Source organism: Balaenoptera ricei, chromosome 13 (assembly GCF_028023285.1).
Source record: "Balaenoptera ricei isolate mBalRic1 chromosome 13, mBalRic1.hap2, whole genome shotgun sequence".
Classification (NCBI taxonomy): domain Eukaryota; kingdom Metazoa; phylum Chordata; class Mammalia; order Artiodactyla; family Balaenopteridae; genus Balaenoptera; species Balaenoptera ricei.
Genome location: NC_082651.1, coordinates 2,815,616 through 2,832,703, shown reverse-complemented (window position 1 = coordinate 2,832,703; position 17,088 = coordinate 2,815,616). Strand labels below are relative to the sequence as shown.

The 17,088-nt window shown below is 50.0% G+C and overlaps 1 protein-coding gene across 3 annotated transcripts in view; it reads left to right on the top strand.

The window, feature by feature from the left end:
- NCK2 (NCK adaptor protein 2) overlaps positions 1-17,088 on the top strand; it is a 138,256-nt gene that overhangs the window by 80,479 nt on the left and 40,689 nt on the right. For all 3 annotated transcript variants that reach the window (XM_059942876.1, XM_059942875.1, XM_059942877.1), the window contains exon 3: positions 15,883-16,124. In XM_059942876.1, the coding sequence (XP_059798859.1) occupies positions 15,899-16,124 (226 nt within the window). In that variant the 5' untranslated portion in view covers positions 15,883-15,898. The remainder of the gene's footprint in view (positions 1-15,882; positions 16,125-17,088) is intronic.

The following is a 17,088-nucleotide window of genomic DNA, read 5'->3' as shown; positions in this document are numbered from 1 at the left end:
GAGGGGGCCGGTGTTCAGAACACCTGGTCACTCAGGGCTTGTCCTGCAAAAATGTAACTAACATGCCGGACAATTCTTATTCCCAAATGAGAGCCAGGTTCCAGATGGGTTCCCGGGTAAAGGGCCCTGAACTCCTCTGACCAGCGCCAGCCCCGGGGCGGGGGCCGTTCCTGACTGCTCCCCACGGCACCCCTCCCTGTCAGCGTGAAATACCAGCCAAGTCGGTGTCCTTTACTCTCCTGGCATGCTGTATAGACGTTTTATATGTGTGTGTATATGTTGACAATAAAAGGATGGAAAAAGGTAGACCATGGAAACATTAATCACAGTGGAAACTTCGAAGGCAGGAATGTCTGTGCTAACATCAGATAAAGTGTCTTTCAGAGTGAGGACGACCCGCGGGTGTGGACGGTCCCACCAGGACCCGCATCACGCACGTCACAGGTAGTTGCCGTGTGTCCTCAGGCTGTGGGTTCCTCAGGCTCGCCCTGTTTTTATGACCTGACCGTGGCAGTTTTGAGGAGGACGTGTTGGGTGCCCCTCGGGTGGGATTTGTCCGCTCTTTTTCTCCTCGTTGGACTGGGGTAGTGTGTCTTTGGCGGGCGGACCACGGAGGTAAAGTGCCATCTTCACCGCAGGGCATCGGGGCTCACACGTGCATCTGACCTGTCGATGAGCGGGCGCGGCTGCCAGCTGTCTCCTGCCCGCTCTTAGCTTGTCCTCTCTGGGAGGGCGTCTCCAGGTGCAGCCCACCCTGAGGGTGGGAGTTACGCTCTACCTCCTCCAGCGGGGAGGATCCGTGTCACTTCCTTGAATTCTCCTGGGGAAGTTGGTCTTCTCCCCCAATGGTTGACTTACTCGGCCATCCATTGCCTTGCTCCTTTCTCATTTATTCTCATTTACGGCCCCTCTTTAACCGACGTAAGCAGGGCTGCTCTGCCTGCAGCTTGCAGGCCCCCTGACCCAGCGCAGAGTTTCTCTGCATGGAGGTGCTTCCCGTGTGCTGTGTCAGCGCCCAGCTTTACCAGATGACCCCACGTTGTCTCCCCGGGCAGGGCTGCCGTGTTCCTGTCTTGGCAGAATATGAGGACTCCCACTGCCCCCCAGTCCCCCTGACACTCACGCCATCCATCACCTGGTCCATTTCTGTCCATCTAGCATAAAAAGGCATCTCACTGTCATCTCAGATCATGGACGAGGTGGAACTTTTTCTGTGTCGATTCATCCTCTGTGCTGTCCTTGTGGGCAATGACTTTGTCCTCACTTGCTTTCAATTGAGCTGTTGGTCTGTTTCTTCATGAATTGCAGGACTCTATATATTCTAGGTACCAGTCCTTTGTTATTATATGTACTGTTTTCGTTACAAGTATACCTCATCATATTTTGATCTATGAAGATCGATAATTCTCACTTGAGAATCCAGACTTTCTTTGAACAGAGTCTTTTACTGTGCCAGCAGTGGCACAAATGGCATACCACTATTTATAAACGTTAATGCTTTCTTATAAAAGGGAGTCTTGTATTCTTATAACTCTGCTGGAAGGGTTTTATATGTATTTTGTGTTGTTTCAGTGTTCAACAACCTATTTTTAAATTTGGGGGCTGATAAAGGTAAATGCAAGGTTTTGAAATGCGGGAATTTTATTGACAGTACTTAACTGATTTTTGCCAGGTATATCGTAGAGTCTGAGACGGTGCCTTCTCAGTAGTTTAATGAGCTTTGCTAAACTTTCATCTTTCCTTTTCTGCTCCTGGCTCTCACCAGTTGTCAGAAAAAGTTGGAAGATTCACCCTTCCTTATTGATCTGTATTTCATGAATATTTATGTATATTCCATGTACTTCCCCCGTTTTATTCAAAGTAGCTGCACGACATGAAATTTAAATTTTCAATTGGAATTCTTCCATGGCTTCCCTCATGAGTGAAGAGCCCTTATTACGTAGAGTAACAATGACGGTATCCAGAGGTGAGATTGTTCTAAATGAAGTTGCTTAAATTTGAATCCAACCGCAAACCAGGGCTTCAGCGTCGGAGGCAGCATCTCAGTGTCTTGTGTCCACGCTGGTGGCGGGGCTGGCACAGCAGCAGAGCGTCCACGCACGCCTTCAAGTGCTTGCTGGGTACACGGGCTCAGGCGCTTCTGAGGTCTCGGTTTGCGCGGAGACAGAATCCTTGTCTGCATGGAGTCCCACTCAGCGAGAAGACAGCCAGAAATAATGCGCGAAGTCCCCGTAAGTGCCAGGAAGAGAGAAAGCAGAGCAGGGAACTTGTCGGGCGGGGGCGGCAGGGGGAACGCAGCAGCTCTTCTAGATGAGCTGGGGCCGTGGGGCTGGGCGGAGGCTTGGGTTTCATCAGGGCTGGGATGTGGACGTGAGAGGGAGAGGAGGGCAAGGCAGGTGCCAGGGAGCGGGGGCTGCGGGCTTGGCGGAAGAGCTGGCGCTGGCAGTGGCTTCGGGTTGTGTTCTAGCGTGATGGGAAGGGATGGCGGGGCTTGAGCGGAGGAGGCCCAGCCCGCTGTCCGTTCGCAGGTACCACAGGCTGCTGCTGGGAGTCAGACCAGAGGGTGGGCACGGACCGGGGAGGAGGAGGCCTCCTTGTCCGGGCCCTGCTGCTGCTGGCTCGGAGCTGGGCGGCGGCAGGGCCGGCGCTGGTCCCATCTGAGGCGGATCTTGAAGGCGAGCCTGCGGGCTTTGCTGATGAAACGGATGGGGACGCCGCGTGCTGTGGGATGTGCTAGGATTCTTGCCCCGACAGGCACCTGGGTGAATGGTCGTCTCCTGTTCGTGTACTCAGAGGGGACCTGGGGAGATGGGGGGTGGGATTTTGTGGTTGCCGTTCGTGTGATTGGTTTTCTTTTGGTTTTGGTTCGGTGTGGGTGGCGACGAGCTCTGTCTGGATGGGTCTGGAGGGCGGTGGGGCATCCACGTGGAGGTGTCGCCGCGACGGGGTAGCAGGCGGCATCTGGAGGGGAGCAGGGCTGGAGGCTGCGTTTGGGAGCAGCCTGGGGAGAGACGGGGGTGAGAGGGTCGAGGCCTGGCCGCCGCATCTCTGGGTACGAGGAGGGGCCAGTAAGAGACAAGGCAGGAGGCAGAGCAGGGCTGCGTGACCCCAGGGAGCCGAGTGAGGGGCGGCTGCCCCCGACGGGCTCACGGGCCGTGTCCGCCGTCAGCGGGCAGGAAGGATGACCCAGAAGAGAGCAGAGTACTCGTGCCACGGTGGAGAGAAGGGGGGGATGACCAGAGGAGCAGATCCTTCGGGAAGAGGGGGTGGGTGGGGTCCGACATGCAGGAGGTGGCCCCCGACGGTCAGCCGGGGACCGGAGGGACAGAGGCGCCTGCAGCCCTGGGACCCCCGATGGCTTCTGCTTCCTCAGTGAAGGAAGAGGCAAGGTCATTCACCAGCTCCACGCGGGAGTGGGAGGCGGTGCTCAAGGGCAGAGAGGGAAGATCTGGAACAGCCCTCACCGGGGAGGGCGTTCACGGAGGACGTGGGCGTGGCTTGCCAGGGGAGCCGGGGTCAGAGACAGGACGACAGGACGTGGGCCGGGGGGCGGGTGCGTCTCTCGCACGATCGGTTGCCCTGGGGCAGGTGGGGAGCGGGTGCCGCCAGAGTTCTCTACACGTGCGCTTGGGGCTCTGACTTAGAGCACGGACACCGCTGCAAGTGCTCCTGACGTGTTACCGCGTCCTGGCTCCGCTAAGTGGAGGGTGAAGAATTACGCTTGGAGGAGCTGAAGTGCGTACAGCCAAGACCGCAGGTGGGACTAGGGCAGCCTGGCCGGTTCGGGGCAGGTCAGCGAGGGGATGATGGCGCCGAACCTGGAGAAGCCGGTGACGGTGGACATGGAGGGGACGGATGGCCACAGGGCAGACGCTGTGAGCAGCAGGTTAGGGACCCAGCGGAAGGCGTCACCTAAAAGCATTGTGTGGTGGGAGGGAAGGTGCGTGGAAGACACATCAAGTCCCATCACTCACAAGAGCTTCTTTGCTCTCAACAACACCCAGGAGCCGGACTGGTGTCACCGCAGGAGGGCTCTGCGTGTTACACACACCAGAAGTGGGACGTAGGTCCCGCCGGTGCCAGTACAATCCGCCGCAGTGGTCCCGAGACTGGGGCGGCAGGTACACACGGTGAGCCGGAGTAGCTCGCGGCGCCAGAAAGTCAGGATGTGCTCTGAGCGCATGCGCATGCACGTGTGCACACACACAGACACAGACACACATGCAAAAACACAGACACACAAACTCACACAGACACACATATAAAAACACACACAAACTCACACACACACACACACATACAAAAACACAGACACAAACTCACATACACTTACACACATACAAAAACACACACACAAACTCACATACACACACACACATAAACACACACACACAAACTCACATACGTACACAGACACACATACAAAAACACGGACACACACACACATACAAAAACACACACACACAAACTCACACACAGACACACATACAAAAACACAGACACACAAACTCACACAAATTCACACACACATACACAGACATACAAACTCACACAAATTCACACAGACACACAAACTCACACACACAGACTCACACAAATTCACACACACAGACACACACTTGCAATGACAGGGTATGTCAGAGGGACACAGGAGCCAACGAAAAGAGCTCCCAACAGCCGAAGTTAGCACAATTTGAGCAACAAAATAAATAAGAAGTATTGGTTGTAGCTCAAAGTATAAAATAAATATGTTTATACTAATATGAATAAATGATTGAATAGATCTAAAAATGGGGAGGAAGAGGCAAATCTCCCAGGCAGAATCCCAGATAATTTCTGCAGATCCTGTCCGTCAAGGAGGTGGCGCATCACCCCCACGGCAACTGTGGGCTGTGCTCAGAGCCTCCTTCCCCAAAGCCCGGTGGGGAGGAGGAGAGAAGGACTTTGCAGGGGGGAAACCGGACAGTCAGGACTCAGCCAGGTGACGGGGTCAGCCCAGGGGGCAGTCACAGTGACAGCAGGCACCCTGAGACAACGCAGGGACTGTGGGCTTTCACCTCTCTGGTCTCCTCCCCAAAGCCCAGAGCCCAGCCCTTGTGGGGAGAAAGACATCAGACAGATTCCACCTGGGGGACATCGTGCAGCACACCTGCCCGGTCCTCCTCAAAAATGGGAGGGTCATCAGAACGAGGGAAGTCTGCGAAACTGTCAGCAAAGAGGAGGGTCGGGAGACGTGACGAGTCAAGGCAAGGTGGTGTCCTGGATGGGATCCTGGGACAGAAGAAGACATTAGGGAAAAACCTTAGGAGGCCTGAGTGAAATGTGGACTCTAGTTAGTGTATCGATATTGGTTTATTAATTGTAACAAATGTATCATAGTAATGGAAGATGTTAATAATAGGGGAAACTAAACAGTTCTAAAAAATAAAATTTATTTTAAAAAATCGCGTACAGATGCTAGAAATCTTTATTTCCTCATTGTTTTCTTGAATGATAGGGAAGATTTCCTTAAGAGAAGCGTACATTTGGGATAAACGTTAGCATTTATCTTTCTAGAATTTGTAGAGGTGTCTGTTTAGTAATTAAACCAGAGTAGCTCAGGTCCCTTCTCAGGAACTGGGTTCCTGCCCTGCTGAGCATGATGGGTGCGGGTCCTTGTCCCCAGAGTGAGGAACAGAGGGGCTTTCTGTAATTACCTTTCCCATTAAATAGGAAAATCTAAACCAGAATGTGTAGGAATGTGGGCATAAACCACATACATCTGAAGAACTAAAATGGTTGTGACAGCTTAGTCATATTTGGATGCTAGGAGACCCAGATCACAGGGAGTGTGTTTTGTAAATCACTCTGCTTCTTTTACCCTTGTATGTTTTGGAATTAGGCAGAGAATCCTGAATAATAAGGTAGCCAGGAAAAAGGTCAGGTATCCAATAGTGTAGCTGAATTCATTAGCTGATTCAAGGAAGCTCATGACATTTATACTTTGATATGTTTATGAACCAGGTGTTTAAGTTATAGAAGTTGCAACTACTTTCATGGTTGTGGAAAAAAATAGCAAGGCTTAATAAACCCCTAAATACAGTGACAGAGGGCTGTTTGTTTACTTTGGGAGCAGTGGTAGGCATTGTCTGAAAATACTTCATGCTCTCTTGACGTTTTAGAGGAAGGTCAAGTTTCACCAAAGATATCAATGTCCATTTTCAAAAATGGGTATTTTTCCTTTTATTTTCTTTTTTAAATTTCAGCCTTATCAAGGTGTAATTGACAAAATTGTAAGATATTTAAAGTGTACATGGTGGTGATTTGATATAGGTATACATTGGGAAAGTATTCTCCCCATCTAGTTAATTAGCACATCTGTCACCTCACATGTTTATCTTTTTTTGGTGAGAACATTTAAGTTCTGCTCTCTCAGCAAATTTCTATCATACAATACAGCGTTATCAACTGTAGTCATCATGTTTTACGTTAGAGCCTCAGAGCTTATTCATTTATAGCTGAAAGCTTCTACTGTACCCTTTTACCAACCTCTCCCTGTTTCCCCCTCCCCCCAGCCCCTGGCAGCCACTCTTCTGCTCTGTCGCTGTGAATATGACTTTTGGGGACATTTTCCCACTGCTGGCATTTCTCCCATCACTCCATTAACTGTGATGTCTTCCAGGTTGGCATAAGGCAGTGTTGATTCCAAGTCCAGTGCAGTTTTATGGACTTTCATCTGTTTTACAATTAATACCATATAATAAAATTGGCTTATTAAATTGACTGTGATTCTCCAAAATGATGGTGCTTGGCTGTTACCTAATGTTCATGACCTTCTTCCCAGTGTGATGAATGTCTAAGACACCCAGGAGGAAACTGAGAGAGGTTAGCAAAAGTTAGCAGAATGGGAACTCCAGGGCTTGAGCAGTAAATTATGTGCGAAAAATAGTATTTCCCAGATTATAGCTGAAACAACAGAGTCTCCAGTCCTATTTCTTCTGTAAAATTTCCTAGGTGCTAGTGAGTTGTATTGACTTATAGGCTAGTCTTTGGAATACTGGTTTTGTCCAGGCATTTCACATAGTAAAATGAGTTGCTGGGTGATTATCTCTTGAAAACTGACTCACATTTTAAGGTATTTTTCTAATGTGGTTTAATTTGGGGGAGAGAAGTGCTGATCCTGGCAGGAAGGATGAATTAATAGTAGAAATTCACTTTAAAGAAGACGGGGAGAGGGTGCAGCAGAAACCCTAGATTTATTAAAAAAGTATAAAAATTGGTCTTTATTGAGAATTGCCATCCACTAACAAAACCTTTTCAAGAAAGTTCATTTAGGAAATTTTGTGTACCTCACACCCAGTAAGTAGAATGTCTGCTACCAAAAAGCAGAACGACAAGTGTTGGTGAGGGTGTGGAGAAATTGGAAACCTTGTGCACTGCTGGTGGGAGTGTAAACTGGTGCAGGTGATATGGTGCTTCCTCAAAAAATCAGAAATAGAATTATGGTCCAGTGAGACCTGCCACTGGGCGTCACACAGACACAGGTAGAGTGGGGATGTCTAACATTTACCCAGCACTGACCAGGTATCGGGTACTTCCTGTGATTGTCTCGTTTCATCCTGATGTCTGCAAACAAAAACGGAGGTCAGAAGTTAAGCAACTTCCCCCCAGGGTCGCTCACTGGTAGGTACTGAGCCTGGATCTCCCATCCCCGGCCTCCTCCGACCAGAGAGGAACATTCCTGGGAATGGCTCCCATCGGTGCCCACAGAGGAGACCTTTCCAGACTCAAAGACAGAGACTGTACAGGCCACAGGCTTTGACTGTGATCCAACAAAATTAGAAAAATCATAAAAAGACATTCTCCAGAATAACCCACGGAGCAAAGGTCACTAGGGTCTTAGAGACTCAGAAGCCTCTGCCCTGTACCGTTCAGCCACGCCCAGCAGGAGCAGCTGCAGGAAAGAGGCCTCTGCTCAGGGTGACAGCGGGACAGGAGACAGCAGGAAAGATGGGCTTCCCTGCCCCCCCTCCCCCTCCCCCCCCCCCGCACCCCCAGAGGGAAGGGCGTGAGGAATGGAGCTCTTTGACCCTGTGTTTTGAAATTGGGAAAGTTTATCCTTCAACTTGGTCTGGCCTTCCTTGGCCTCTCCTCAAGCCTCACCAGCGAGGCTCTTCCCAGATCAGACCTGGAAGATAGGAGCTACTTCTCTTTCCCCCAGGTGTTTTCACGGATGAAATTTATCAAAATGAAATTGAAATTCAGTTTTTGTTTATTGGCACCCGCCTTACCCTTGGGATTTCTTTTTTTGGCCATGCTGCAAAATTCTGCTATCCAGGACTCCACCAGCTGCAAGAGGAAGGAAGCTCAGGCTTTGGGATAAGACCGTTCTCATGGGTTTGAATCCCAGCCCAGGCACTTTCTAGCCTGTGGATTTGGACGAGTTATTTGATATCTCGAAGCCCCCGTTTCATCATTCACTCAGGCTGTGTGTAGATCCTCTCTGTTTCAGAGGGTGGCTGTAGACCTCGGATGAGCTCACTTAGGAAACAGCCCCGCGGGCACGAGGGGAGTTGGCGGCTCCTCCTGTGACTGAGTGCCAAGCCTGCTCTCTTTATTTTCTCTTTTACACATAGTGTATTTTTGTGCCTCAGGGAAGTGGTAAGACCTTGACCCCTGTCACAGGTTAATTAACTTGCTGAGAGTTGAAACAGCCATGAGATTCCATATTGTGTCCCACTTAAAGCTGAAGCGCATCAGCTGTAATCAGCGATACTGCTTGTACAAAGCCACCAACCGACCTTTCCACCCAGGACACCACAGGTTCCTGCCAACTCCTGTCAGATTCGTTGGCCTCTGGGAAGTCTTTTATCTACAACACGACCTGAAACTTAAAGAATTTATAAGGTCTTTTAAAGCTGCTTCTGAGACTGTTTCTTTGAGTGGGTCTCCTTAATGCAAATGTACTGTTTTGAAGTGTTTGCAAATAAGAACCAAGGGAGGAAAACATGGTGATAAATGAGGGAAAACATAGAAAGTGTTCCTTGTTTGGACTGACCTTGGCATGATTGCTCACTGCGTTGGTTTTCTGCGGCTGTTGTATTCTCTTCCCGTTCTGGAGGTCACGAGTCCCACCCAGGTCTCACAGGGCTAAGTCAAGGTTGCACAGGGCCTGGTACCTTCTGGAGGCTCCAGGCGAGAACCTGTTCCTTGCTTCTTCCAGCTGCTAGGGGCTGCCCTCGTCCTGGCAGGTCCCTCCTTGACTCTTCTGTCTCCTTTCCGGCTCATGGGGGCTCTGTGGTCACACCGGGCCCCCCGGGATACTCCCTCAAGATGAGCTGACCTTAATTCCCTTTGCCATGTAGCCTGACATACTCACAGGTTCCAGGTAGGAGGATGTGGACCTCTTTGGGGCGCTGGGCTATTATTCTTCCAACTGCATCTACAGAAAACCTCTGTTTGAGTGAGTTTCCATAATAATCGGTTGACTGCCTCGAAGGCATGAGATGGTACAAAGAAAAATCCTCAAGACGCATCTTGAAGTAGATTATATTATTGGAGTAATTCAGACTGTATGTTGAAAATCACGGCAAGTGTGACTTTTTTTTTTTTCATGTAGTCAGTCTCTTTTCTTACCTGGTTCCTCTCTAAACCAGTTATTTGCTCATAGCTCTATACTTTGATATGTCTGTATCCATGTGTGCACACAGGTATTTTTCTGAAATTCCAAGTTAATATCCTAGAGGTAAAATGTTACACCTGTTTTGTCTCTCTGTCTCTGTTTTGAATTGAATTCAATAAATCGTATTCCATCCATGTAAGGTTTCTACTACACAGTGGGATTGGCAGTTTTTTTAAAGCCATATGACCCTGGTCTTCTCCGAGGCCAGCTAGATTGGTCAGTCCGTAGAAGGATGAATGAGGCAGACGTATTGAATACGTTAACTTTGAGTCATCAGTCTGCCTTTCCTTGACCTTCCCATTAAACAGGGCGGCTGAAGCCTCAGCAGCCACTGTCAGCACATAACAGGGTGTCCCACACAGTGAACAGGTAACCTCAGGTGATGCAAGTGCTCTCGGGGAAGGACAGCCGTAGGTCGTACGCTAATGACCTCTGGGGAGGAGACCCTGGACGGTGACGCTTAGATGGGGAGGGAAGGGGAGGGGTCTCTGCAGAGGTGCTTCTGTGCCTGGGGCTTGAATCACAAGAGAGCGGACCCTGGGTCTGCACACTCTCCAGGGAACCCTGGTGCCCTGGAAGCATATCTGCTGCTCAGGAGAGCCTGACGGAAAGAAGGGAGGAAGGGAGGGAGGGAGGGGTCACTAGGACTGGACCGACCCCCCCCCGCCCTGCCCCCTACACGGACCACGTGTGCTGCAGTGCACATAGCGCGTTCATTCTGACTGTGGTTCCCGTTCTGGGTCTCTCTGTGTGGGCAGGGTGCTCGGAACTGTCTTCACAAGCTCCCGGGTGAGGTGCTCTTCTTACCCCGTGTGACAGAAGGGCAGCTGGGCTAAGGTGCACAGAGGACTCCAAGCCCGGCCCGTATGACACAAAACCCCGACCCCTTAAACACGACATTATCAGGCTGCTTCCCGAGCATCCGAAGTATCTTCTGAGGCGAGGCAAATACTGCTGCTCCCATTTTACAGAATAAGCCGAAGGCCAAGGAGGACGCGCAAATGGCTCAGCTAAGCGTCGAATCCCAGATCCTTGACTCATGTTTTCTGTTTGCGGTTATGACCGAGTGCTTCGACGTGGTCCCCGTGACCCCTCTGGAAGTACCTGTGAGCGTTTTGGGGTGTTGGCTATCAGGAGGATTATGTAACCCAGTCATAAACTGGCCAAGACGCAGTTCAGGGGATCCTTTTTAGAAAGAGAGTCCCAGAATAGGATTGATATTATTTTAGGAGTTAGTGACAACTACTGGGCCAAGAAAGTTTTTATAGCTATTCTAGTCTGTTTGGGTTTTTTAAAAAAATCTTCTTCCATCCAAGACTTGAAAAAGCAGCTTATCATGTTAGGTTTTCTGAGAATTTCTTTTATTTAGTATAGCATGGGGTTCTTGCTAAGCTCTATTCCAGACTGGTCACATGACATGAGACGTGATCTGGCTATAAAATATTAAATTCGTGGCTCTTCTTTCTGTTGTCTTTCGGTGGGTGATAACTAGCTTAGTTAATGAAGGCAAAAAATTAGATTCTCTTGAACTGCCCAAGCTGGAGGGATAAACGTGCATTATGCTTTGCATCTGACCTCTGTGATTCTTAGACTAAATCAGAATCCCATTTCTGACTTAAAGTTGCAGTAGTCAGAATGTACTTTTTCAGACTTTCCTCTGTTACAGCTTTTCCATATTAGGAATTTAAGTCAGTTGTACTCTCCTTTCTATTGGGGAATAATCTTGTTTCAGCTCCAGCCTCTTGCTATTGAAGTCTGTCCGACGCTCATAGCAAAGCGCTCACGACTGAAAGGAACCGCTCCGGCTGGGCTCCTGGAGCAGTTTCCCGGGGCCTCGGGTGGAGCCCCCAACTCTCGCCCCCCGCACGGCTCCCTCCAGGCTGGGCGTCCGAGGGGAGGCCGTGGGGTCTGTGGCCCGGGTGCTGGGGGGCGGGGCGGGGCGGGGCGGGGGTCTTGCTGCACCTGCGCGCTGACTGACCGCAAGCAGGAGAGGAAGCATCTGGGGTTTTATTCTAAGGCGCTGTCCGGGGTCACTTACGCCGCCTCCTCCTGCTTAGCCCTGGGTTCCTGCCCCGTCCTGAGCGTGGCCCTCACGTCCTGTCCCTCCCTCGCCCACCGGGTCGTGCAGCCCCCAGTCCGTGTCCCCGTCCACGCGACTCTCCTCCCCCGGTCCACAGCGGGGCCCTAAGGGACCCTGACCGCATCCGCCTTCACCCAGGGCGCTGGCCGCCCGCTCGGCCCCCACTCCGCTCCGCTCAGGAAGCTTTCCGCACCACCAGGTCGGTATCTGCCGAGTATCTGAGGCGGAAGTTCTCACGGATTGGTTGACCCTTAACAGCGGATGCTGCTTAGGACAACGGGACAGCTGTTGATTGGCTGACATGCGAAGCGCTGAAGTGAGCAGGTTGTTGATTGGTGGACTGTACTCGAGTGAGGCGTCCTCATTGGCTGGCCTTCAGAGGCGCTGGGATAGAACTTGTTGGTTGGCAGCCTTCGCTGGGGTGACGTGGTTGTTGATGGGAGGCTGTGATGCCTGGGTGGGGTGGTTGTTGACAGGAGGCTGTGATCCCTGGGTGGGGTGGTGTTGACAGGAGGCTGTGATCCCTGGGGAGGTGGTTGTTGACAGGAGGCTGTGATCCCTGTGGGAGGTGGTTGTTGACGGGGGGCTGTGATCCCTGGGGGAGGTGGTTGTTGACCGGGGGCTGTGATCCCTGGGTGGGGCTGTGATCCCTGGGTGGGGTGGTTGTTGATGGGAGGCTGTGATCCTTGGCTGGGGTGGTTGTTGATGGGAGACTGTGACCCCTGGGTGGGGTGGTTGTTGACGGGGGGCTGTGATCCCTGGGTGGGGTGGTTGTTGATTTGATGGACTCCTGAAGCTTTTATACTGATGGGAAGCTTTCATAAGTCAATTACAACAGGTTTAAAGGCCTTTGTTATGTCCAAGGAACAGCTGCTCATTTTTTAGGTGCTTGGAAACTTATTTTTCTTCTGTCCCAGAGTTACAGATGTCCTGGGTGGAATAAGCCTGTCAAAGACCCCACATTAGTTCTCACCCCCTCCCCAGCTCACCCCAGAAGTGAGCACAGGAGCACAGCCCTGCGCTCAAACCCTGGCTCTGTTGTTCAGGAAGGCACTGAATCTCTGATCCTCCGTCTCCTGAAAGCTCACACTTCCCTGAAAGGCGGGTGTTTGCCGAGTGAATGAGTGCCCCCATGCACTCCAGTGTCCTCCCCCAGACTGAGCAGTGCGCTTAGGCCACGCCCCGGACCCTTGAAGAGCACCTGTGAGGAGGGCTGTCAGAGTCACCTGGGGCCTGTGGCACACTGTGGATGCTCAGGCCCAGCTCATAGAGGGTCCCATGGGGGTGAAGCCGGGCACGGCATTTTCTAGGTTCCCTCCCATGTGGTGTTCGATGTGCACTGAGACCTACCAGGCCCAGCCAGTGCCTTACTTACCTGCTTTTCATGTAGCTAAGTCGTGCAGAAAATTTATAAATTGTTTTGACTGGTCTTAAGTGATGGTCTGTTCTTGTTAAAATCTCTTTTTGAAACTGTAATGAAGACACAAACCCGGTATTCAAATAAAATATTCTCTGAAGCCCATTCCTATTACTGCTCTGGTCCCTCCCATTATTACTGAAAAAAGAGAAACGACCTTCATGACCTTCAGAAGTCTAACCTGACAGTGAGTTCAGTATAGAGGGAGACACGGCGTAGACTTGAGATTTTCTGAAAGTAGATAACAATATTGTCTACAATTTGGAAATGAGATTTGTGTAAACACTATCTTCTTGGATGTTGTGTACATTATGCATAAGGTTTATGAAACATCTCCTCCTTCCCCAAAGGTTTGTTATTTCTAAATTTGGAAGTTAATTCATGAAAGAGGAGAACATGTATTATTTATAAGTGTCTTTAGCATCTAGCAGAAAGTGTCATGTTATTTAAAAATGGGATGCATGCTTTTGTGTAGTCAGTGCGCTAGGTCCCCTCTGTCATCCTGAAGCCATCCCTATAAATAATGAGAACTCCTCTCTGTCAGAAAAGAAGGGGATTTGAGTCAATAGTCTTTCCATTATTCATTTCTTCCTAGTTTTGAGTAAACGTCTAGTCATTTAAAGGACTGAATGTTGAATTTTTCTGCTGCAAAAATGCCCACCTTCTACCCGAGAAGTTACGAAATAGCTCATAACTGTATTCATTACAGTCATTCAGGTATACCTTTGCTATTTATTACTTCCAGGATTGACTTAACTAGGTATGCGATGTACTGTCTTTTTTTGTTTGTTTTAATAAACTTTTAATTTTGGAGTAATTTTGTATTCCGGTTCACTCTTGGTATTGAATGTTTTATGGGTCTTGACAAATGTGTCACGACATGTGTCTGCTATTATAGTATTGTGCAGAATTGTCTCACTGCCCTAAAAACCCTGTGCTCCACCTAATCACCCCTCTCTCCCCTGTGCCCTTGGCCACTACTGACCTTTGTAATGTCTCTGTAGTTTTGCCATTTCCAGAATGTTACATTCTTGGAATTATTAAAGAAAAACTGACACTTGTTAAAGAACGGTTAAGCAGACTTTACTTAGGGGAGGACTCCGAGGGATTTTTGCCATAGGGGAGAGAGATTGGGCTCAAGCCCACATACAAGAAGGAAGAGTAGGAATGTATAGCCCAGGAGCTGGGTGGGGAGTAGATGGATGGAAAACTACTAAGAGGAAACGTCAGAGGTAAGAGGGGATTCTGGCTGCCCTGACCTAACAGGGTCCTTCCTGAAAACAGGCCAGGATGGTCAGACATCACCTGGGTGAGGGATGGAGGATTCTGGCTGAACCAACTCAGCAGGATTCTTGCTGAAATTGGGCAATGGACATGGAAGTACAGACACAGAAATACAGTAGTCAAGGCCTAGTCTGGGAAGAGGATTCAGAGGAGCCTGACTAAAGTTTGGTCAAGGAGAGAGTCTTTGACAGAATCATACAGTCTTACCCTTTTCAGATGGGCTTCTTCCACTTAGTCGTGTGCATTTGAAGTTCCTTCATGTCTTTTCATGGCTTCACAGCTCATTTGTTTTTTTTTTTAATTTTTTAAATTTTAGGCTGCATTGGGTCTTTGTTGCTGCGCACGGGCTTTCTCTAGTTGTGGCGAGCGGGGGCTACTCTCTTGCAGTGCGCAGGCTTCTCATTGCGGTGGCTCCTCTTTTTGTGGAGCATGGGCTCTAGGTGCGTGGGCTTCAGTAGTTGTGGCACGAGGGCTTCAGTAGCTGTGGCACGCGGGCTCAGTAGTTGTGGCTCGTGGGCTCTAGAGCACAGGCTCAGTAGCTGTGGCGCACAGGCTTAGTTGCTCCACGGCATGTGGGATCTTCCAAGACCAGGGCTCAAACCCGTGTCCCCTGCATTGGCAGGTGGATTCTTATCCACTGCACCACCAGGGAAGCCCAGCTCATTTGTTTTTATCACTGAGTAATATTCCATTATCTGGATGGACCACAGTTTATTTATCTATCACCAACTGAAGGACATCTTGATGGCTTCCAAATTTTGGCAATTATGAATGAAGCTGCTATAACCATCTGTGTTTCAAGTTCCAGGAATAATTTTATATTTATGAAAAAGCTGCAAAGATAGTGCAAAGCATTCCCAACACCCCTCACTCAGTGTCCCTTAGTGCTAACATCTTACCTGACCAGGGACATTTGTCAAAAGTGAGAGATTAACGCTGGTTAGTGGTAGACTATTGACTGGCTTCACTTGGATTTCACTAATTTTCATGTTTTAGGATCCAATCCAGGATACCACATTGCGGTTTGGGTGTGTCACGGTCATTAAATATGGTCATAAAATTCAGCTTATCCTGAGAAAATGGATGTAAAGATATCAGCTCTGAGGATCTGGTGTTCACTTAATCCAGTGAACACGTTTAATCGTGATACGGTTATTTAGAATTTTTTGGCAAGTTTTCTGTTGTTCTTTGTTTTTAGCAGAGAAGCAGAATTCCCCACGTGCAAAATTAAGATTCGTTTTTATAAGGTCACCGTTTCTCAACAGCGCACTAAAGCTTGTTGAAAGGAGGTCATCTTAAGGTTGAGTGTTTGAGACCCTGGAGACAGCTGGTTGCCAAGCTGTAACGAAAAGCTGTCCGGGTGCAGTTTTCCGAGTGGATGCAGTAGCCATGGCGCTTGGCCGGGTGTCTAATGAGCCTCTCCGAATGTTTCGCTGGCAGAAGGACTCCATGAAAGATGACAGAGGAGGTCATCGTCATAGCCAAGTGGGACTACACAGCCCAGCAAGGCCAGGAGCTGGACATCAAGAAGAACGAGCGCCTGTGGCTGCTGGACGACTCCAGGACCTGGTGGCGGGTGCGGAACGCGGCCAACAGGACGGGCTACGTGCCGTCCAACTACGTGGAGAGGAAGAACAGCCTGAAGAAGGGCTCCCTCGTGAAGAACCTCAAGGACACGCTCGGTGAGTGGCGGGCGCGGCAGGACCCCGGGCCCGGCCTGGAGGGCGGGGGGGGGCCTGGTGCTTTCTCAGCGGGATTCGGGGTGGAGGGCATCTCTTTCATTTGCGTTTGAGGGGAAAAAAAAAAAAGGGGGGGTATGTTTTAAATATTGACATCTTTCTACTTGTTTTTTTAAAAAATCTCTGGACATTGAGAGATCCAGTGCAGAAATATCCGGCTGGTCATTTCCTAGAGGTTCTCGAGTTTGGAGGTTTATGTAAGCTGGCCTTTCTCTGTCTTTCGGAGCCCCCTTCATGTCTCTGTCTCCTGCCATCAACTTTCTGGAGGGTCCTGAAATGGAATGACCACCTCCGGGCATGTTCCCCAGGTCCGCCCAGGTCATCCCATCAAATCTTTTTCTCTCTCACGAAGTCCTGTGTGTGTGGTGTTTGCACATAGAGGAAGAGATGGCAAAAAAGCACTTTGAACCCGGGGAATTTTTTCCCTCTGTTAAATTGGTGGTGTTTCATGCCGCAGTCCTGGACGGTGGCAGCTAAGGCGGGGGGACTCGAGCGGCGGGGTGATACGAGGCCGCCAGGGTGACCCGCAGGGGGCCTGCTGGGTGCCCAGCTTTCTTCCCACGTGCCTGTTCCCTTCCCTGGTGTCCGGATGTGGGAAAGACCCCAAGTCCCCTGAAGTTGATGGTGTCCGATCTCGCCTTTGCGTGGACGTCCTGCAGAGGATGCGAGAGGGTGACTTCCTGAAAGTCAGCAATGCCTACTTCTGTGAGCACCATGTGGGTGGCCCCCGGGACCGATGGTTATCACGGAAGAGTTTACTCTTGAAACAGGTCAATGTTATCACCCATGTTACATTTCCTTGAGGTTTTCCTTTTTATGCTAACAAGAGAATTAGTTTCACTTGAGGGAGGGGAACAGGCAGGAAACCTGAAAAGAAAATTAAACTCTGAATGTGATGAGTGTTGCA